Source organism: Haliaeetus albicilla, chromosome 1 (genome assembly GCF_947461875.1).
Source record: "Haliaeetus albicilla chromosome 1, bHalAlb1.1, whole genome shotgun sequence".
Taxonomy (NCBI): Eukaryota; Metazoa; Chordata; class Aves; order Accipitriformes; family Accipitridae; genus Haliaeetus; species Haliaeetus albicilla.
The window spans coordinates 77,621,978-77,641,326 of NC_091483.1; the positions used below are offsets into that span (position 1 = coordinate 77,621,978).

The window sequence follows — 19,349 nt, forward strand, 5'->3', positions numbered from 1 at the left end:
CCAGCCTGATGTTGCCCACATGTTTTCCTAACTGGTACATAGTAATACTGAAAGACTGACTTGCACATGTTTCTTTCATAATTAAAGTTTTGTGAAAAACGTAAGCCTTTATCCTCCCACAAGTCTTTAGCCTTACACTAGACCTCTCACACACCAGTTCTCAAACTGATCTGGTCACATCCTACAAAATAGACTAGATTCCTTCTTCACTTATGCAGATTCAAGCCTGAAAAATTCCAAATAAAAATGGAAACTAAAACCCAATCTCTTTCAGACCACAACCTTGATCACAAAGTTTCTACCCCACAGTGACTGCATATAAAAAACTAGTTCAGATGTAGCAGAAAGCTATACAAACTGGTTTTTGCTTTCTATCATTTGGTTGTTGGAAATTATAGACTGAGTGATACCTCACAAAAGTCATCACAATTGAAGGAAAAATTATTTGGTGGTGAAAGTAAGACCATTAATCATTCCCCAGCCTCCTGTTAACAGACATTTTCAAAAGTTTATTTTCTAAAAAATGAATTTCACAGAAGACAGTATAAACAACAGAAACAAGCATCTTTTACATAGGTTTGCAATTCTGTAAATGAACATCCAATTTCCTCCTGTATTTGGGAGAAAAGTTAATCAGGTCTAACTTGACAGCAGTACCAACTCAAATGCAGGGAAGTTTTAACTATATATCCTGACTTTACTGATGTCTCTGTGAATCATCCTTCTTTAGCGCTACAGTCTCCTAGGTGAAAGCAACTCATTGCCACATAAAGTGTAGATTTTTTAAAACACAAATACGTACATTGTATATCTTCTCAAATGAACTGAAACATGGGCAGGAGGGAATTTGAAATGGATTTAAAAAAAAAAATCTTTTCAGGTACATGAAGTCAGATAACTAGTGGGAAGAAAGAAAAGTTTCAAGAAAAATAAAATGAGTCCTACCAGATTAGGTGAGGGAAACCATTACAGAAGTATGCTCTCCTGTCAAGGGTCAGAAAAATAATGTACTTCCTTTCCTCAATTGTGTTAGTTTATAACACCTGAAAAGCACCAGAGATTTGTATGAATCTAGAGGTCTGCAAGATAATGCAGTTGAAGACTGTGAGGTATAAATAAGCTTTTTCAAATGCCATATATTGTGCCCTTATATGAAATTAAGCCTAGCCACAGATAGGTAGGGAAAAGAAAGTGAGAAGTGCAGTGATGAAACTGCCTTTCAAAAAAATAGAAGCAAAGACAACTTAGCTCTACTTTATGCTAGAGGAAAGAGGAAGAATGGGAATATGGAATAAAAATTAAGCATATCCTAAATAGTTTTAATAAACAGTGTCAAGAAAAGGTAAACCCAGCAAGAAATACCTTTGAGCATTAAGCTGTCTCCTTGAGACTAAATTAGATCACCATGCTCACCCTGAACAAAACAGAAAAGTAGAGGACATCTAGTATACATGATGCCAATTGAAAAATGAGGCAAGGTACAATAAACTATTGCAAGTTTTCCCTCAAACCAATAACAATTAAGCTTTTCCATGCAGAATTACTGAAACTCTGTATTTTTATGCACTTTATTTCTTCCTCTATTAACTCTTGGATTATTTCAGACCAAGTCAGCATCATTATTTGTCACTGAACTCATCCAAAATGTAAATATCACCACTTATGCACAAAATGAATTCTTCTGATGTGCAGCATTTATCAATCCTTTGAAATAGTAATATTTTTTCCTTGTTCTAGGAAAAAACAGAAAAGGAAAAGAAAGTTAAAAGAAAGGTAAAGTAGCATATTTCAGGAATGAGAGGCTTAGAATAATGGCTAGATTTAAATTTAATTAGGTACAAGGATTAATATAAATTCTTGAATACATACAGATCAAAACAGACAATTTCATAAGCTTAAATGCAGTTGCAGATCATTTAGATTTTTAAAAAAAAAAAGTTCTTTAAAAACAGTTTCAATGCTTTTGAAGTGTAAAGCCTAGTAGTTTCCGCTGGTTAAAAACATGGCAGTCTTACAACTCAAGACAGTACTGCATATTCTAGAGCAGCTGTGTCTAGAAAGAAAATATCAGTATAATATTCAAAGCTGCTACTTCAATACAGGAGAGAATTAGCAGCGAAAATTCTTGGACTACCCATCTGCTACACACGTACTTACTCAACAGAAGCAATTATAATACTTCAAAATATTATACTTTTACACAAACTGCTAGTAAATTATTACTGAATACATTATGAACCTTTGAACAAGGCTTCCAAAAACAAAATTAAGTTCTTTACAAAGCCATTTTACAGTTATATAAAACTGTCTTGCATCCTTATGTAAGCAAATTGACAGCCATTTTAGAGTCTTGTCTAGAGCCATATCTTATAGCTGCCATCTTGGACTCATGCCTCAAAAGAAATTTCTTCGCTTTTCTCCTTTTAGTAGAAATATATGAGTACTAACGAAAACCTAAACACTCCTCCCTGTCCAAAGAAGCGGTCGAGTTTCCACGCTAAGGTCACACAGCAGGTTTGTGTCCTGAGTAAGTCCCTTCATTTGTTTTGATCCTTCTTTTCCTCCAAATATTTGTTCATTTTAATTACAGTATCACCTCTTTTAAATGAAAGAGTTGTCATCCTCCTGTGTGTTTGCACAGTTCAGACACCATGATACTGGCTGAAGCCTTTAGGCTAGAGATCCCATTTCCAGTCAGATTGCTCCCCAAATAACCTATTCCAGCTGAAGTGACAGCATTTCTCTTAAGACAAATAATTAAGGATTACTGATTCAGCAGACCTGTATCAGAATTTATGAACGACCAAAGTTCTACTCGGTATTTTTCTGTTTTACTTTAGTTCTCACTAGTTTACAACTCAAGGTAATCCACAGAGCACTCAAAAAAAGCTGAGGTGAATCAAAAGTAGGTTGTGGAGCAGTTAAGTTACTGGCTATCAAATTTAAATAAGCAATAATGTATTGTAAGTAATCAACTAATGTAGTGTATTTCACATTCTGGGTTAGCAAATACTTCCTATATAGTGTATCTCCAGGCTGTAAGCTATGGGAGGCCAAGTGTAAAATGAAGGCAGTTTAAGTTTACAAGGACTGATGGATTTTGCCAGCATGCCCTTATAGCAAAATACCTATCTGCCAAAACAGTACTTCGCTAAATCTATGGGCCCAAGAGGTGCACTACTATGCTGACTAATATAGGCACTACTAAATTGTAAGACCACGGGAAGAGGTTTAGAGAGATAAGAAAAATTGACACCAGGTGGTCCACACCATCCAGTAAGAGCTCCACTCCTATCACACAAAGTTGTGAAGCATTTTCCTCCTATTACAATTATCTAGCAAACGTCTGAAGCTCATCTTTACTCCCATTTCCCAGCTCTTGAAAAACATTCACTATGCAAAGAATCAAAGATTTCACAGATATTCTTGCTTTATGTCAACATTTAAAGACCCCAACATGTTAGCTACCACACAAACATATTATTTCTATACCAGAAAACATATGCAAACCAAACTCACAAGATGACAGGGCACTGTCCTGTGAAAACACTACAAATCAAGTGTGCTACAACTGTGAATTGCAACATCAGGTAGGTATTCATTTTGAAGATTCTAACAGGAGGTCTTCTGTAAAATGTATGAGAGTATTTTTCCTGAAGTATTTTCCTACAGCCACAATGGAGTACTAATAATCAAGCAACATCTCTAGCTCATGGCCACACACTGTTACTTACTGCCTTTTACTGTGTTTTCTTCCTTCGTTAATCCCTCTAAAATGTGTTTTATAGTGAGTGGGCATGGGTGGAAAAGTGACCAACTCCCACAGAAGCCAACTCCTACTTTTGCTACTTTCCAATGTCAAACGTCTTCCGAAATCCCACAGTTATCAGATTTTTCTTAAAACAGTGGCACACAGAGCCCAGTGCAGAGGAACAGCAGCAGTACAAAAGACATCATGCTTGTTTGCTGACATGCACACATGATGTGTTGAAACAGGAAGTGCATTATTCAGCAACACACGAATGCTTGGTATGGACATTCAGTGTACACTTGGTGAGTCAGAGCACCCAGTTTGAAGATGGATTTAGCATGATACATGAACGTTCACAATGAGTTACTACAGAGCTGACTGTTATTAATATCCATGTTTAGCTTATTGTGTCAACCTTCTAGTTGAAAAGCACTTTACAAATCAGGTAACTATCCAGTGCCATATATATATATATATCTGTACACTGATGTACTGACAGTGCACTAGATGTTACAAGTTGTTAATTCTCTCCTTCTCAAGTTCTGTGTGAACCACTTTCACTGAACAACTTTTGCTGCTATATGTTCAAAGTTTTGTCAAAAGTACTCTGTGACTTATAATATCAAAGTACAACGCTATGTTCAAAACCAACTTATAGCAAACCTTATAAACAGGGGAAAAAAATAGTGCAACCAATTATGCAAAAAAATTGATCTTGCATCTTTTCTGCTTCAGCGGGAAAAGAAGTTGACCTGAACTGTTTGACATCTTCATTAGTGACTAGATGATGGGTCAGAGTGCACCTCCCAAGTTTGCAGATGATATAAAACCGGGAAGAGTTGTTAATATGCCAGACGGTTGTGTTGCCATTCACAGGGACCTCAACAGGCTGCAGAAACGAGGAAACAAGAACCTCATGAAATTCAGCAAAGGGAAATGCCAAGTCCTGCACTTCGGAAGGAACAACCACATGCACCAGTACATGCTGGAGACCAACAGCTTGGGAAGCAGCTTTGTAGATTAGAACCTGGGAGTCCTGGTGGACAAGTTACCCATGAGACAGAAACGTGCCCTTGCAGCAAAGGCGGCCAACATCACCCTGGGCTGCGTTCAGGAAAGTTATTGCCAGCAGGTCAATGAAAGTGATCCTTCCCCTCTAGTCAGCATGAGTTAGACCCATCTGCAGTGCTGTGTCCGGTTCTGGGCCTCCAGTACCAGAGAGACATGGACATACCAGAGTGCGTAAAGCAGAAGGCCACAGAAATTACTAACAGATTGGAGCATGACATATGAAGAAAAGCTGAGAGAGCTCAGATCATTTAACCTTAAGAAGAAAAGGCTCGGTGAAGTCTTATCAGTGTATATAAATGCCTGATGGGGGGAATAAAGAAGATGAAGCCAGACTACTCTCAGCAGTGCCCAGTAAAAGGACAATAGGCAGTGGGCACAAATTGAAATACAGAAAATCCCATGTAAACAACAAAAAAAAAGTGTTTGTTTTTTTTTTTAACACCATAACAGCAGACAAACACTGGAATGGGTTTGCCTAGAGAGGCTGGAGTCTCCATCTTGGAGATAATGAAGAACAGTCTGGATGTGGCCCTGAGCAACCTGCTCTAGTTGACCCTGCTTTGAGGGGAGGCTATTGGACTAGACTGCCTCCAGAGGTCCTTTCTAATCTTAGCTATTCTGCAATTCCATGGACTCGGGATAGAAACAACGTACGCTTCGTATAATCCTATTCTCCTGTCTGTCCCCCTCTTTAGCAGTCAGGTAAACATGTATTTCCATGAGAAATTAATATCTTATTCAATCTGCTGCCAGTATTTCCCCTGCCACAGCTGCCAACAAAAGAAGCCAAACAGCAGCTCTGCGAAGGTGCTCAAGTATTTTGTGCTTCTACAGCTTTCCTTTTGATCAGCTGTTTTTTAAAGTGGTTGCAGCCCAGCTAACCCTAAACTGTTCCCAATGAACAGCCCAGACGAGAATATTTTCACAAGTGATCATCTCTGCTTTCAGGTCTTCCACCTTCCAGTTTTAGGGTCTTACTCCATATAGTTTGCTAGTTCAGTTCAATAATTATTCACACTTCCAAAGACATGGATGAATTACCTAGCTTCCTGTCATCACTTGTTTATTAGCGTTTCAGCAGAGAACTACGATAACAATGTTCGCATTCATTCGTTTTTAAATTGCCAGCTTTCACATTACATGCTCTCAGATGAGACTAGCATAATTCTCTATCAGTAGGCTTTTAAAAAAAAAAATAAAAATTCCACAGCACTTTGGAGGAAGAATAGCTGGCAACCTTCTTGTCCTTGAGAAGGGACTGAAGGGGGGGGGGGGGGAAATATTCAAGTATTATTTTGTACACTTAAATAGCTTCCCTAAATTCAGCTGAAGAAGTCTATTTACTTCCCCTGATCTGAACTGTTGAAGAATGACTGAAACACTTCCACTCCTGCAGCAACCAGAATTTAGCTATGGAAAAGGGATTTCCCTTTGCAGTTTTAAGCATTCTTTCACATGAAAGGCACTCTGTGGAACATACTGTAAATGTAGAGCTATTACACAACTATTATCTAGTGATGCTGGCATGAGGAAGCTAGAGGGAGAAAACAGGAAGGATATAAATACAAATCTACAATCTTTTATATTTTACTCGCATCAGGGAAAATCACCAGTGTCCAGAGCTCCAAGAGAAATATCTGAGCTACTGTGTCGGTTAAAAACCTAAAAGTTATATGCATTCTTCTCACACAGTGTTTGAATAAACTGGAAATAAAAATTCACAGAGGCTCCATCCCAGAGAAACTTGTAGGCACCTGCCTCCTGATCAACGAAATGGGATTTGATATCAACTTACTTTAGTAGACTTCAGCCTTAGTGTTCATTTCTCCCTGCTGCTTTTTCACCTCCACCATTAAAATGTTTTGATATATGACTCACAGTTAAGAACATTTAAGGGGATACTTTCAAAAGATTTGAGCAGACACTGTTCTGGCAGGTTTTTTAAACAATGAAAAACGCTATTAAAAGATTACAGGAACAACCCAGAAGTTGAACGGGTGCTGGGAAGAATCAATAAACAATTGCCTTTGCTAGGAAATTAAAGAGTTTCAGTGCAAGGGTGTCTCACCCTCTTGCTATTTAGCTTCCCAACTTTACAAACGACATTCCATTCTCTCATGTATATTTTTGTTAAGATATTTAAGGAAAAGAAGAATGCTTGTCGAAATAAAAGAATTAGTCCAAAATATTCTCTACCTTTTAAATGGCTGGCACCTTGACAATTCATCTTAAGCCATAAGCAACAAAACAAAAACTCACTGATCCCCACTGCCTGTAATTTTTCAGGAATGTTAACAAGCAAAGCTGTGATAACAACCGGAATACATCTCAAATGCAGTCTTAAAACGATCTCCTTAACTTTAAATGCCTTCACATTGTTCTGGCTGTGGAAAGTGCTAGAGCGCTCTTTCCAGCTATTTTAAAATTTAAGCCTGATGCTGTCAGCTTTAAAGTACTTCACGATGATAGAAAGAAGCCTTCATACGTCAAATGGGACCCAACACTTCGTCCTTCTGCTTCTTGGATCTAAGCAAAATGAAGCTAGAAGAGTGGAAAAGGAGGACATGCACAAGAACATGGCTAGAAAGCCTGCAAAACAAACACTGCAAAGAGCACACAGTACTCAGCGTGTGAAAGCGCAGCGTGATCTCAGCACAACAAAGTTTACTTTGCATAAACATCTTCTATAGATGCAAAAATGTTGATATGCTGACATGAGAGGTGTTTAAATGAGCATTTTGCAATAGAGATCCTTCTCCTAGTTCCTTTCCACAGCTACTGCTATTAATGTGGTAGACCTACTGTATATGCAACACAAGACTCCAAACAAAGGTTTCCATTGATTCCTATGAGCATCATCCTTCCAGTTCAACAATTCTTAGAGGCGATGACCTTAACGCTCAGTACCGAGTCCTTCATTTGCTTTACAATACCTAGTTAAAGCCAAAGACCAGCTATGCAGTCTTGGGAAACTACCATCCTTCAGACAGACCCAGTACCTTAACGAACGCTCCACGCTTTTACCAAACCGTAAGTATTTCGCTTATTCGTCTCGACAGGCCTCCAGCCTTTTCCAGTACGTTTGTCCCTGTTTGTATTTTAAGCTCATCTCCATCTTCGGGGGACCGAGACGCCAGGGAACCATATTCTACCACCTCCACTCCCTCCCCTTTAACACGTCTCCTAACAACGCCACGTAGATTCAGCTAATCAGCTGGGATGAGCACCGAAAGCAACCCTCCGTCCTCCCGAGCCATCCCTCGTACGCCCCCGAGCCCTCTCCCCCGGCCTCACTCCGTCCCAGCCCTCTCCCCCCCCCCTCACACCCCCCTCCGACCACAGCTCCGCCTCGCCACGGGGACCCGGCTTCCCCTCTCCCTCCTCGGCCAGCTCCTCCAGCTCTCAGCCGCCCTTTCTGTGTCCCTGGCGTAGCCCGGGGGGGGCTCCCCGCTATCACCTCAGGGCACGGAGACAGCCGGGGAGAGCGGCATATTCCAGGCACGTCCCTCAGCCGAGGGGGAGGGGAGGAGGAGAAGCCGTAGCGGCATCAGCCCAGACGTCAAGGGGAGGAAAACGGGGGGACGGGCGGGCAACTGCGTGGTGGGAATCCCTCCCCACCCCCACCCCGCAGCCCCGGGGGCTCCTGAGGCGAGGAGGGAGGAGGAGGAAGGGGGGCGGGAAAGGACCGGGGCGCCCGGCTCGCCAAGCCCTCATCTTCCCCTCAGCGCTGCTCCGGCGGGACGCCAGCGGCTTTCCCCCTCTCCTCCGTGCCGGGGGGGCGGAGGGGGAGGCTCGGCACCCACCTTGAGAGTGGGATACTCCTGCACCTTCAAAGTCATTGAGAGCTGAGCAGCTGATTCCTGCACCGCCATCTTGGATTAGGCACCAACCTCCTCCTCCCTCCTCCTCCTCCTCCTCCCCCGCCCTCCCCCAGCCCCGGACCGGAGGGAGCTACCTACAGCGCGCGCGGCATGACGGGCAATAAAGGCCTTCCTCCGCCCCATCCCTCATGGAGACGGGACGAACCAACGCCGCTCAGCTCCCGACCGCGGCCCGCCCCCTCCACCCCTAGCCGCCGCGGCGGCGTGGTACGCTCCGCGGGACGGTGGTGGCGGAAGAGCAACAAGCCGGGAGAGAAGGTGGCCAGCCAATGAAGGCCGCCCTTTCGCACGTTCCGTTCGTGCGCGTTGACACCGCCTTAGAGCTTGAGATGCCGCGCCTGATTGGGCGGCGATGTGGAAATGGGCGGAGCCGTCCGGATGCGCGGACAAATGAAACGGCACGACGGCAGCGAGATAGGCGGGATTTTGGGGGGTTATGGACATCCGGCCACCCAGTCGCGGTAGAGTCGGCTTTCCCATGGCCCAATCAGAATCTCCGCTGGAGCTCCGTAGGCGGGACCTAAAAGTAAATTTTGACGGTGACTTAAAACGGCCGTTTTAACACCCCCCTGAGGTGTCCGGGAAGGGGAGGGGCGGGACGAGGGGCGGAGCCCGGAGGAGGCGGTGCGGAGCGCGCTTTGATGGGCGGCGTCCCCAGCCAACGGCCGTCGCGCCGCCCTGCTGACGGGCAGAGAGCTGCGCGAATGGGCGGCGCGCCTGCGGAGGGCGGGCGGGGCAGCGGCGGCGGCGGCCCGGCGTGTGGCTGTGTGTATATTGGCCGGGGAGGGGAGGGGGCCGCCCCTAGTAAGTTCCGTGGGGAGGAGAGAGTGAGTGAGAGTCAGTGAGGCGGAGGCGGCGGGAAGAGGTTTAAATAGCGGAGACAGCGTGAGTCCCCTTCCCCTCACGTCCCTCTCCCCGGCGCCGGGCCGCGCTCGCCGCCGACTTCTCCCTCAGGCGGGAGGCGCCCGGCGCGGCTTCCCTTCTTCCCTTCCCCTCCTCAGCCCGCCGCCGAGCTGCCTGCCCTCACCGCTGAGGCGGGGCGGGGGGGTGGGGGGTGTGTGCGGGGAGGGAGGGAGGGGGGGCCGGCCCGGAGCCGCTTCCTCACCGCGGAGGGGAGGCCGCGGCGGCTGTCCCCGCTCCCGGGCGGGCCGGCGCTCTTAAGTTTCCCCGGTGTAGACGAGGCGCGGGGCGGGAGCAGCTCCCTCAGCAGCCGGGCCGGTCTCGCCTTCCCCGCGGGGGAGGGGGGTGGGGAAGGAGAAGGGGGGGGGGGGTGTTGGCTCCCGTTCGGCCCTTGAGGAGTGTGCCCGGCCGGCTGGCAGCTTCTCCCGCCGGCCCAGCGCCCTCCTTCCCTCCGCGGGCCGGGCGTGCACGGGCGGCGCAGCCCTGCAGCTCCCTCCCGGGGGGGGAGACGTCAACCCCCGCTGCCCTCGCAGTCACGCCGGGGAGCGGAGCTGCCGCTGCTGCCGCCCCCCCCGCCCTACCTCACCGCCCGGAGTACCGGCGTGCGCTGCAAGTTTAGAGCAGCGGTTTTCAACTTTGGGGGTTTTCCACTCTTCTTTTTTTTGGGGGGTTGGTTGGGTTTGCGGGCTGCCAGCTGTATCTGGAGGGAGTTGTGGATCTCTCTGGCCGGTGTAACGCTGCACTCAAAAGGGTCGCTTGTGTTGCTGACCTCTCTTCAGCCCCTGAGGGTGGTCCACGGGAGCTGGTGGGCCGTAAGGTGAAAAGCACTGGTTTAAATGAGCAGTAGTTCCTCTGCTGAGCATACGTGAATGTTTCCATATAAAAGCGGGGGGGGGCTGGTCCTGCAGACTGTCTCTACTTCTGCGTCTGAGGGAATAAAAACACTCTTGGAGTATTAATCCTCTGGCCGTTGACATAAAAGCTGCTTTCTTGGTAATATGTAGGGTGCAGCGTCTGGAGACTCAGCCGTAACATGTACCCTACATGAAGCTTCTCACTGTGATTTGAGCACCTTAGTGAGACGGAAGGCACTTTGTCAGACCTTGAAGCTATTGGGTCTGCAACCTAACAGTAAGAAAGTGGAAACGCACTGATCAGGAGCTGTATGTGCAGTGATATAAACTTTCTTTTGTTGTTGAAGCTGGTGGCAAAAGTTCTGTTTCTTGATGCAGGTGCTTGCCATTGTCAGCAGATATGTTTCAGGTCGTGTGCTGTTGTGGTTTGAGGCTTTAAAGAGACCCCAAAACCTGTATCCATTAATAATCATGGGTTTTGCTGTCCTTTCTAAACTTTGTGGTTATATTATTTCTGGTCTGCAGAAGACTGTAGAAGAATAAACACAAATATTTCCAGGAAGATAAAACACATTTAACTTTCATGGTTTGAAAGAACAAGTCATATTTAACAAGTGTGTTTCTTAGAATAGTTGGTAACTTTGTTTATTTTCCATGTGCATAGGCTCCCTTGCACTGAGAGCATTTTCTATCCACCACAAAGGGCTGGTGGTAAATAAAGGAAAATGTGTGAAGTCATGTAGTTGAGTGTTAGATTCTCTTCAGCTTTGGACTGCAAACTATTTACTTGTGTTTATTCTCAGCTGCCCTGACATTCAGTCTGATACTGACCGTAATCAGCAAATGTATGCCTACACATAATTTGCCAAGCCCACACCAGGTGCAAAGCCTTTGTTTAAAAAGTATATTAGTAAAAATGTTTGTGTTAGTTACACCTGGGATTAACATTCATGTCTAGGCATGATCTTGGGGCCAGATTCTGCAAGAGGATTTGTGTAAGGAGGATTTTGACTCCATTGAGGCTCCGTGCGGGGAACGGTTCACCTGAGCTTGTCAAGTGGAGGACTGAAAACTTAGCTCAGTTTTTGCTGTATTTACAAACATAATTATGTGGCATTGTAAATTCTTCCTGTTGTTCCCACCTGCCTTAAATATTCCGGAAGCTAATATTTAGAAGGAAATTTGCTGTTCAATATACCATATCATTGATGTTACTGAGCAACTTGAACTTGGCATACTTTAACTCTTCAGGCCTGTGATGCTTATAGGGACTGAAGAAATGTGACTTTCCATGTAATTTACCAAGTCATATATGTATTTGTCCAAAACACTTACTTGCAACAGATTTTTTTATATGTAATTTCTTAACTGTCCTTTCTGATAATACAGTAGCTAATTTAATGTAACACAAATATTCTATGGATACAGGTTATTTGCTCAAACTGTATCTGTCTTTGAACGGGAGAATTATTGGTGAGGGTTTGTCAGACATTAGTAGCCAAAGTTAAAGGGTTTGCTTAATGGAACAGATGGCCAAGCAACCATCATGTCAGAGAAAACAGCATGTATTCCGTGTATTCTTAGTTTAACACAAGAGGGAGCATGTCTAATCTTTAACCTTTAAATATTGCAACTTCAGAGAGGAAGCTTTAAGTGTTGAGTGTCAACTAATTTATGTTCTAGGCTCCATGTGCAAATATTGATGCAACCTATGCTTATTTCTGGCATGTTTTCAACTTTAGGTTGCAGCTGTTGATTTATAATATAAATGCTGGCGTGATAAATGTGGAGATAAGAGCTAAGCTAATGATCTTTTGAACATGTTAAAATCTGTAGTTTCCTGCTGAATTTAACAAAATATTTATGGTTATTGTTATTCCTGGGTATGGTTATTCATATACAGAGGTTGTACTTTGTTCTTTAATATTAGGTTAATAAATGTCTTCTGCTTAACCTACCATACAAAGTTATAAAGCCGAGGCTTAATTTAATTAAATTTAGTTTAATTACCAATACAACTTTGCTTTTACAGTTCTTATAAATTCTACTGCTTCATTCTTAAATAGGGAATACAAATTTGGATCTACTAAGAAGGTTTGTGTACTCTTATCTTGTTTATTTTTCCTTGTCCCCTAGTGGTGTAAAAGGAAGAATAAAAATCAGCTTCCATTTTGTATTGTCCAGTTGAATCATAAATCTATTAATGTTTGTCTTCATTTAGTGTCTTATTAAGGTGAATTAGCAATTAGTTAAAATTAAGCAGTGCATATAGAATACTGCAAACCTTTAGGAGAACCTTACTCATTTGACAGTATCTTAAAAGTGCTTCTAATAGTCTTCCGCTTTGCTCCAGATTAACGATTAGAGAAAAACATCTGTCCACCATTAAGCATGGCATGCAAATTATGTATCTTTCAAAAACATAAATACTCTGTATGTTACTTGGTGGAGCAAAGCAAGAAACCTTAGTGCTCTGCTTCCACGTGCTGAAGAAAACTGCTGTGGATTTAGATTTTACTACACTTGCTACTCTGTCCTCTTTGAGGACATTATAACCTCTGTACCAGGGTGGCAGAAGTGAATGTGTGTCACCATCGTTTCTCATTTATCAGATGAGACTGGCATAAGCCAGTGATACAAACTCCTATGTTGAATCAGGTTGGAGCACAGGTTGCCCCACTGGCCAGAAGGCCGCTCTTCCCCTGAGCGGATGGGTGGTGATTGTACTGTCCATCTTATAATGGAGAAGTAGAAACCTTCACTATATTCTTCTGGTGAGTTATGATGTTTGTGAAATATTTAGGATCTTACCTTTGGTCTGTGTTAATTTTTTCTTCTGAATAATGGGAGAAATTTTGGTATTTTTTTAACAACTGCTGTGTACAACATTGACAGAATAAGGTGTTAATATCAAAGCAGTTTGTATTCAAAATATGCCAGGCAGCTGCCTGTGTAAGATAGAAATGTGAGATGACCTGTAGTAATATCAGATACCTTGAGACAGATATTCAGTAAGTGTTATGACTTTTAGAAGCTAATGAGGATGAGACAATTCCTACTGGGGAAATGGTTGCTTTACTGAGTTATTCACAGCAACCAACTATTTTTAATGGATAGCTCCATTTCAATGGATGCTACTTGATTTTATGTAATGCATATGAAACAGCACTGCGGAGCCAGAAATTCCTGGAGAGCAGAGGGACACCTTTTGATAAACAAGTGTTGATATACTGAGTTTTGTAAGGATCAAATGAGCTGCCTGTTGTCTTGGCTATTCCATATCAGTCAAAAGGGGTAAAACTTAGGCTTTGGTTTTCTTGCCCAGCAGACTTAGGCTGTTGCACAATTTTTACATTAAATGCATGTTTTTACTTTAAAAGAAAGTAATAATATGACTGTATAGTTCTTTTTTTGGTATTGTAACTTTAAGCTTGTAACTGAAGAGTGTGCTAGTGTATCTGGCTTATGTAAATAGGCTGGAGAAGTTGGTGTTTTTATTTCTGTATCTGAGAGGAAATTACCAGGAGTGTAAAAAACCCAACAAAGAAACAAAACCCCAAACCCCACCAACAAAACCCAGCGATCAACAACAGCAGGAGAGATTGCCCTGATGTGCCACAGCTTAGAGCATCGTTGTAAAGTAGTAATTGCAGATTGGACGCTTTGTTTCCGTATTTTAGCATGATTATAAGGACACTTTCCTTATCAGGGGAAAATGTAGATGCCCTCAGCAATTGAGGTTACAAAGTTGCCATAATGGATTAGAGTTGAGACCTCAGTAGCGGCCATTGTCTGTGCTGAATCAGCTGTGTGAGCAGACAATTTCATATCTCTGTTACTAATCTGGTACCTTTCAGGCAATGCATGTGTGTAAAAGTTATTTAGAAATCATTCCATATTTACGCAAAGCGGTTTTCAGGTGTCGAAGTATTTATTAATTTGCTGTTATAAAAAAGGGGAGGGGGGGCAAAATTCACAGTGTAGATCAAATTCTTGTGAAATCTCCTTTTAAAAAGAAGAGTTGTATTTGCATAAAAAATGGCATGTGGGGACTTAGTGATAAAGTGCCCAGACTCCTGTAACTTTCTGACTGGTCTAAATGGATGTTTTAAAATGCAAAGGGGAGGGGGTTTACCTGTGAGCAATTTTTTGTCCATGAGCAATTTTTTTTTTTCTTTCCGAGTTACAGCCCCCTGAAAAATGGGGGGCTTTAGGAGGAAAGTGCTGACACAGCCTTAACTACAGAGCAGTGCCCTGCGTGCTGCTGCAATAATTGTCCAGGCAGTGTTTTCTGCTTTCCTGCCATTGTGCTTTACATTCCTTTAATCCATTCCGTTTTTTAACTTTCTGAAAGTTTGATATTATTTAAAGCCCACGGCGTGCGTGCAAAAGGCAGAGGAGTAAGGTTGTCAGAGTAGCATGGACTTGTTAATCTCAGCCTGATCTTGTCAGTAACAGCAGAGCAGAGGGAGAGGAACTCCGGCTGGGGCAGCGCTCCAAAGGTTTGTCTGTTATTTTTATACCTAAATTACGTCTCAGTAGCAAACTATTCAGTATGCGGAGCGTTGTTCGCGATCTGTAGATTCCGTAGTCGCGAATATGTGTGCGTTTAGCCGTGTTGTTTGTTTGCAAGAGAGGAGGTTTGCCTCTGTGTGTGTCGGAGAGAGCGAGTGTGTGTTACGATCGGGGAAACGCTGAAGAAGAAGAAACCCTGTTGGTTCTCCATGCAAATGACCGCTTTGGTTGTAACAAAAGCCTTGATGTTGGGCTTGGAAAAATGATCTGACAGTGTAACAACCCCAGGCCACTTTCGCCATGTTTTTGTTTATTCATGTTTCATTCCGTTTTCCGTAGCTGTCTCGCAGATGTTTCCAATTTCACTGTTTGGGTTTTTTTTTACACCGTTGAGCCTTTTTGGAGTTAGCAAGAAAATGTGTGAAAGAATGTTAACAAAACAGAGAGGTGTTGCAGATGTTTATACTTTAGTTCTTGCGTTGCGCCTGACGGTACTGGCAAAGGGATACAGTGCATATGAAGGAACGTAAGAAGCATCTGTTTTAACTACCGAGCTTGTAATTTCGAAATGTGCCCATTGTAACTTGAATATTCAACATAAACAGATGAAGTGAGCACGTTCCCGGTACAATGTGGCTAGTCGAGATCTCATTTGTTTGCTACTGTTTCTGAAGAAGAAAAAAAAAGAAAAAAAGGCGAGGAAGAGCAAGGAAAGGAATATCTGTGACACAACATGTATGCTCCTAGATAAACTCCTGCCATCTCGGAGTGCCTTTAAATATTTGAACAGCTTCTGTTAAGTCAAATAAAATTGGTTACCATGAGAAACAAAAAGTCTAATAGAATAGTTGAGCACACTAATGGAAATCTGAATGTAAAATTGTTTCAGAATCATTCAAAGAATTGAATTAGACAGAAAATCTTTTTAATAACAGTCGTAGTAACACATTTAAACATTTTAGCTTCTGAGATCCTGGAAAACAACACACGCAGTACAGAAATAGCAGAGGTGGATGGTATGTTATCTTAAGGTTGCATAAATGGAAATGTAATTGTGTACTAATGATATTAAAATCAGTCTGCTTTTAGGATTTTATGCTTGTTGACTGTATCGAGGCATACACAAATAAAATCTGAAATCTTAAAGGACAATGATTCAATGTCCAGAGCCAGTGGTTAAATCAGATGTGGTAACTATGGTGAGAGGTAAAGTTACTTAGCTTCTCACAGACCATGCATATGTGGATTTCTTTTTGTATAATGGAGATTAAGGAGAAAAGGATTAGAAAATCTAAAGAGAAATTTTGAGCAGAGGACCTGTAGCCTTGCTCTGGGAATTAACACTGAGGAGGCTTTTAGAACAGAGGCAGGGTGGAAGTAAACACTCCCTTGTAATATATATTGATGATAATTCTAGAAAGGAATCTTTCTGGTTGGGAATATCAACAGCAGCTCATGCATACAGGAATGAAATCAATCCTCTCCATATTAAAATAATCCTCCTACTCCAATGAAACAAAACCAGAACCCAGCATAGATTTTTTACAGTACCAAGCGACGGCATAAAATCAGGTAAAGTCTGATATTCTGAATTAACTCATTTTAGGTTCTTGCAGAATTAAGCGATATTGATTTATTTGGGTTGCATAGTATTCCTATTTTTAAGCATGCATATGATAGGTATTTAAGATTTTTTTTTAAACTTCAAAAATAGTGGTCACACGAAGTGGAAAATAAAATCAGAGCTTAGTGCTCTAGCTGGTAAATATTGGGGGGGTTTGAACTGCAGCCAGAGAGACTTTGACCATGTTTCTGATCTTCCTTGAGTTGAGTTTCCTTGAGTTGAGAGGGTTCAGCATTATCCTGAGCTTTTAAGGGAAGAACTTCAGATTATGCTGATCAGCTAAGAGGGATATGGGAGGATTGTCATGCTTGCACATAAAAGTCATGTTCTGAGAGAACCACCAGAGATACTAATTAGTGATTAGCTGTTTGGCATATTTAGGAAACAGAAAGCGGAGAGGTCAGGTTTAATTGCCAGTATAGAGGAACCATTTCACTTTAATAGTGAAAAGTACATTCACTATGACAGTGCAGAGATATCTTGGAAGTATGAGGTATGTTCAGCTTTCTAGGTAACAGAGGTTAAAATGTACTGGCATTTTGGCAATGTATTAGAAACATCTTTAATAAAATATTTAAAAGTTTTGAGTTTCCCTTCTTCCCTGCCCAACATAGTGGTTGAAAAACACTTGCCTTCTGAGAAGCCCGCAGGGGAACTAGTAGTTCAGCATAGCCTAGACTCTTGGCGTTAAAAGTTTTAAGGTGTTTATGGATTTGCTAGGAAACACTTTTAGCTTTTTTTGGGTCATAATCTCACACTTCCCTTTCTTAAGTGTTCTAAAATTGTGTTATCAGATACCTGTTCAAGAGACCACGTTCATTACTACGGTGCGACAGTGTGGGTTAAACCTGTGAACGGAACATACACTTCTGGATTTCAGGCAAAATCATAAATAGCAGACCCAACAGCAATGTAATTCACATTTGTTACAAATTGTTTTCACAATAGAAATTATCAACTGAAAATGTGTTTTTTTGTTTTTAAATTGTCATTTCTTGAAAGGTATTAAAAACTCACTAATTGTATTCTGCCCTAAAAGGGAGGAAGAGGAGGAAAAGGAATTCCATTGCTGCTGTTAGTGGACAACATTTTGCTTTTTTTCCTATTGTTGGAGTTGACATTTGTATGGCATGGTACATTGTTATTGCATTAATAATGGATTATTATTTCAGATGAAAATTTTTATTTATATAAAGATTGCTATTTTAGATTGAAGCAGAAAGCTTCCATAAACTAGAGCAAAATTCAGATATAGCTGTTGATGCGTGACAATTCATTTCATTGTTCAATGTATTTTGAAATTGTTTTATCATCCTCCTTTATTAGGATGTACTATATTTAAGAGCGATATACCTGATATTTCAGGCACAGGATGCTGTACAACCTAATGGACAGAAATAGTGGAATTGGAGCAAATAGTGTTTTCCTTGCTTTGCTATTGGATTAGGGCAAGTCAATTCACTTTTCTGTTTCTGCTTTCCATCTACGGAAGGGGTATAATGGTAATTCCTTTTTAAAGTACTCCAATCTCTACTGATGAAATTTTGAGACAAGCAATATTTTGTCTTACAGCAGCACACGTGACCAATGGATGGTAGATACTCACATGATAGTTGCATCAAAAGTCATAAAGGGGTAAAATTATTAAATCACTAGTGATTTGATAATAAAATGTTTCCAGAAGAAAGCTCGGGGTAGCGCTGATGAGGTATTTCCAGACTGTTGTTGCTAATTTAGAAGTTTTTTAGGTAGCTGAGTATCAGCTGGCTGGTTAGTACCTTGATAGTGAACATTGTCAGATTATCAATCTCTGTTTTAAAATTTTGAACAAAAGATGGGCCTTCATTGACGTGTTTGGCTGTTCTGTTGAGATTCAGCTGGAAGTGTAGTTTTAGCAGCATCTTAGGATGTTGGAAAAAAAAAATCCTCCATTTCCCCAATGAGACTATTTACATAATATTGGAGAACCCTTGGCCGCCTTGATTAAATTTGTAGATTGCAAACCCAAGAAATGCAAGATTGAGAATTCCAGTGCAAACAGCTATGTTTGTGCTCAATCTCAAACAGCTGAATAGTTTCACTAAAGTCACAGGGTCTACTGAAGTGAATAAGGGTTTTCAGGATTAAGGTTTACAGTATTTATCTTGTTCTTTTTGTACATGGTCATGGAAATTCTCCAATGCAATATGAAGTCTGAAGTGTGACAGATGATTCTTGCTCCATTTGCACATCGTATGAAGCTATGTAAGTTGGTTTCAGGTGCAGTGTAGGTTATATGGGATAGCTTAATGCTGAAAAGGTGTGAAACAAAGTTTAGAAAGATTTAGAGTGAACTATCAGCCTGTACAAGTTATTCATCACAGTTCATAGTAAAGCTTATAATTTATGACTTGCCAAGGACTGATCAGTTTAATCGGTTGCCGGAGAGGAGCAGTTAAATATTGATGGTAAAATTTAAGAAATCATAGTTTGAAGTACAAATAGCATCTTAAATTTCCACAGTGTCCTTCAGGTGTTGCTTCAGTTATCTACTTGTATCTTTATATATAGCAGAGTCAGTATTTTGTTACTGAAGATGGCTATTTGCTGATTTCTATTCTTGGATATAGTTGAAACAAAATATACTTTTATTTTGTTGTTCAAAGAACAAGTTTTTAGAATAGAAAGAACTCTAGAATCTTAAAAACAAATTTCTCCAACAGTTTTCCATTTGACAGGAATATTTTTCTTCATCCAGAGAACAAGCCAATATG

The 19,349-nt window shown here is 41.8% G+C and overlaps 2 protein-coding genes across 7 annotated transcripts in view; one reads left to right on the top strand and one right to left on the bottom strand.

The window, feature by feature from the left end:
• MAEA (macrophage erythroblast attacher, E3 ubiquitin ligase) overlaps positions 1–8,983 on the bottom strand; it is a 54,334-nt gene extending 45,351 nt beyond the window's left edge. For 2 of the 6 annotated variants that reach the window (XM_069795739.1, XM_069795726.1), the window contains exon 1: positions 8,626–8,778. In XM_069795739.1, coding sequence (XP_069651840.1) covers positions 8,626–8,694 — 69 coding nt within the window. In that variant the 5' untranslated portion in view covers positions 8,695–8,778. The other 4 variants (XM_069795749.1, XM_069795734.1, XM_069795767.1 and 1 more) reach the window with 4 other exon arrangements.
• A 513-nt stretch (positions 8,984–9,496) lies between these two features.
• Positions 9,497–19,349, top strand: part of CTBP1 (C-terminal binding protein 1) — a 244,849-nt gene continuing 234,996 nt past the window's right edge. Inside the window, exon 1 of the mRNA XM_069795688.1 lies at positions 9,497–9,588. The gene's annotated coding sequence lies outside the window, so the exon portion shown is untranslated. The remainder of the gene's footprint in view (positions 9,589–19,349) is intronic.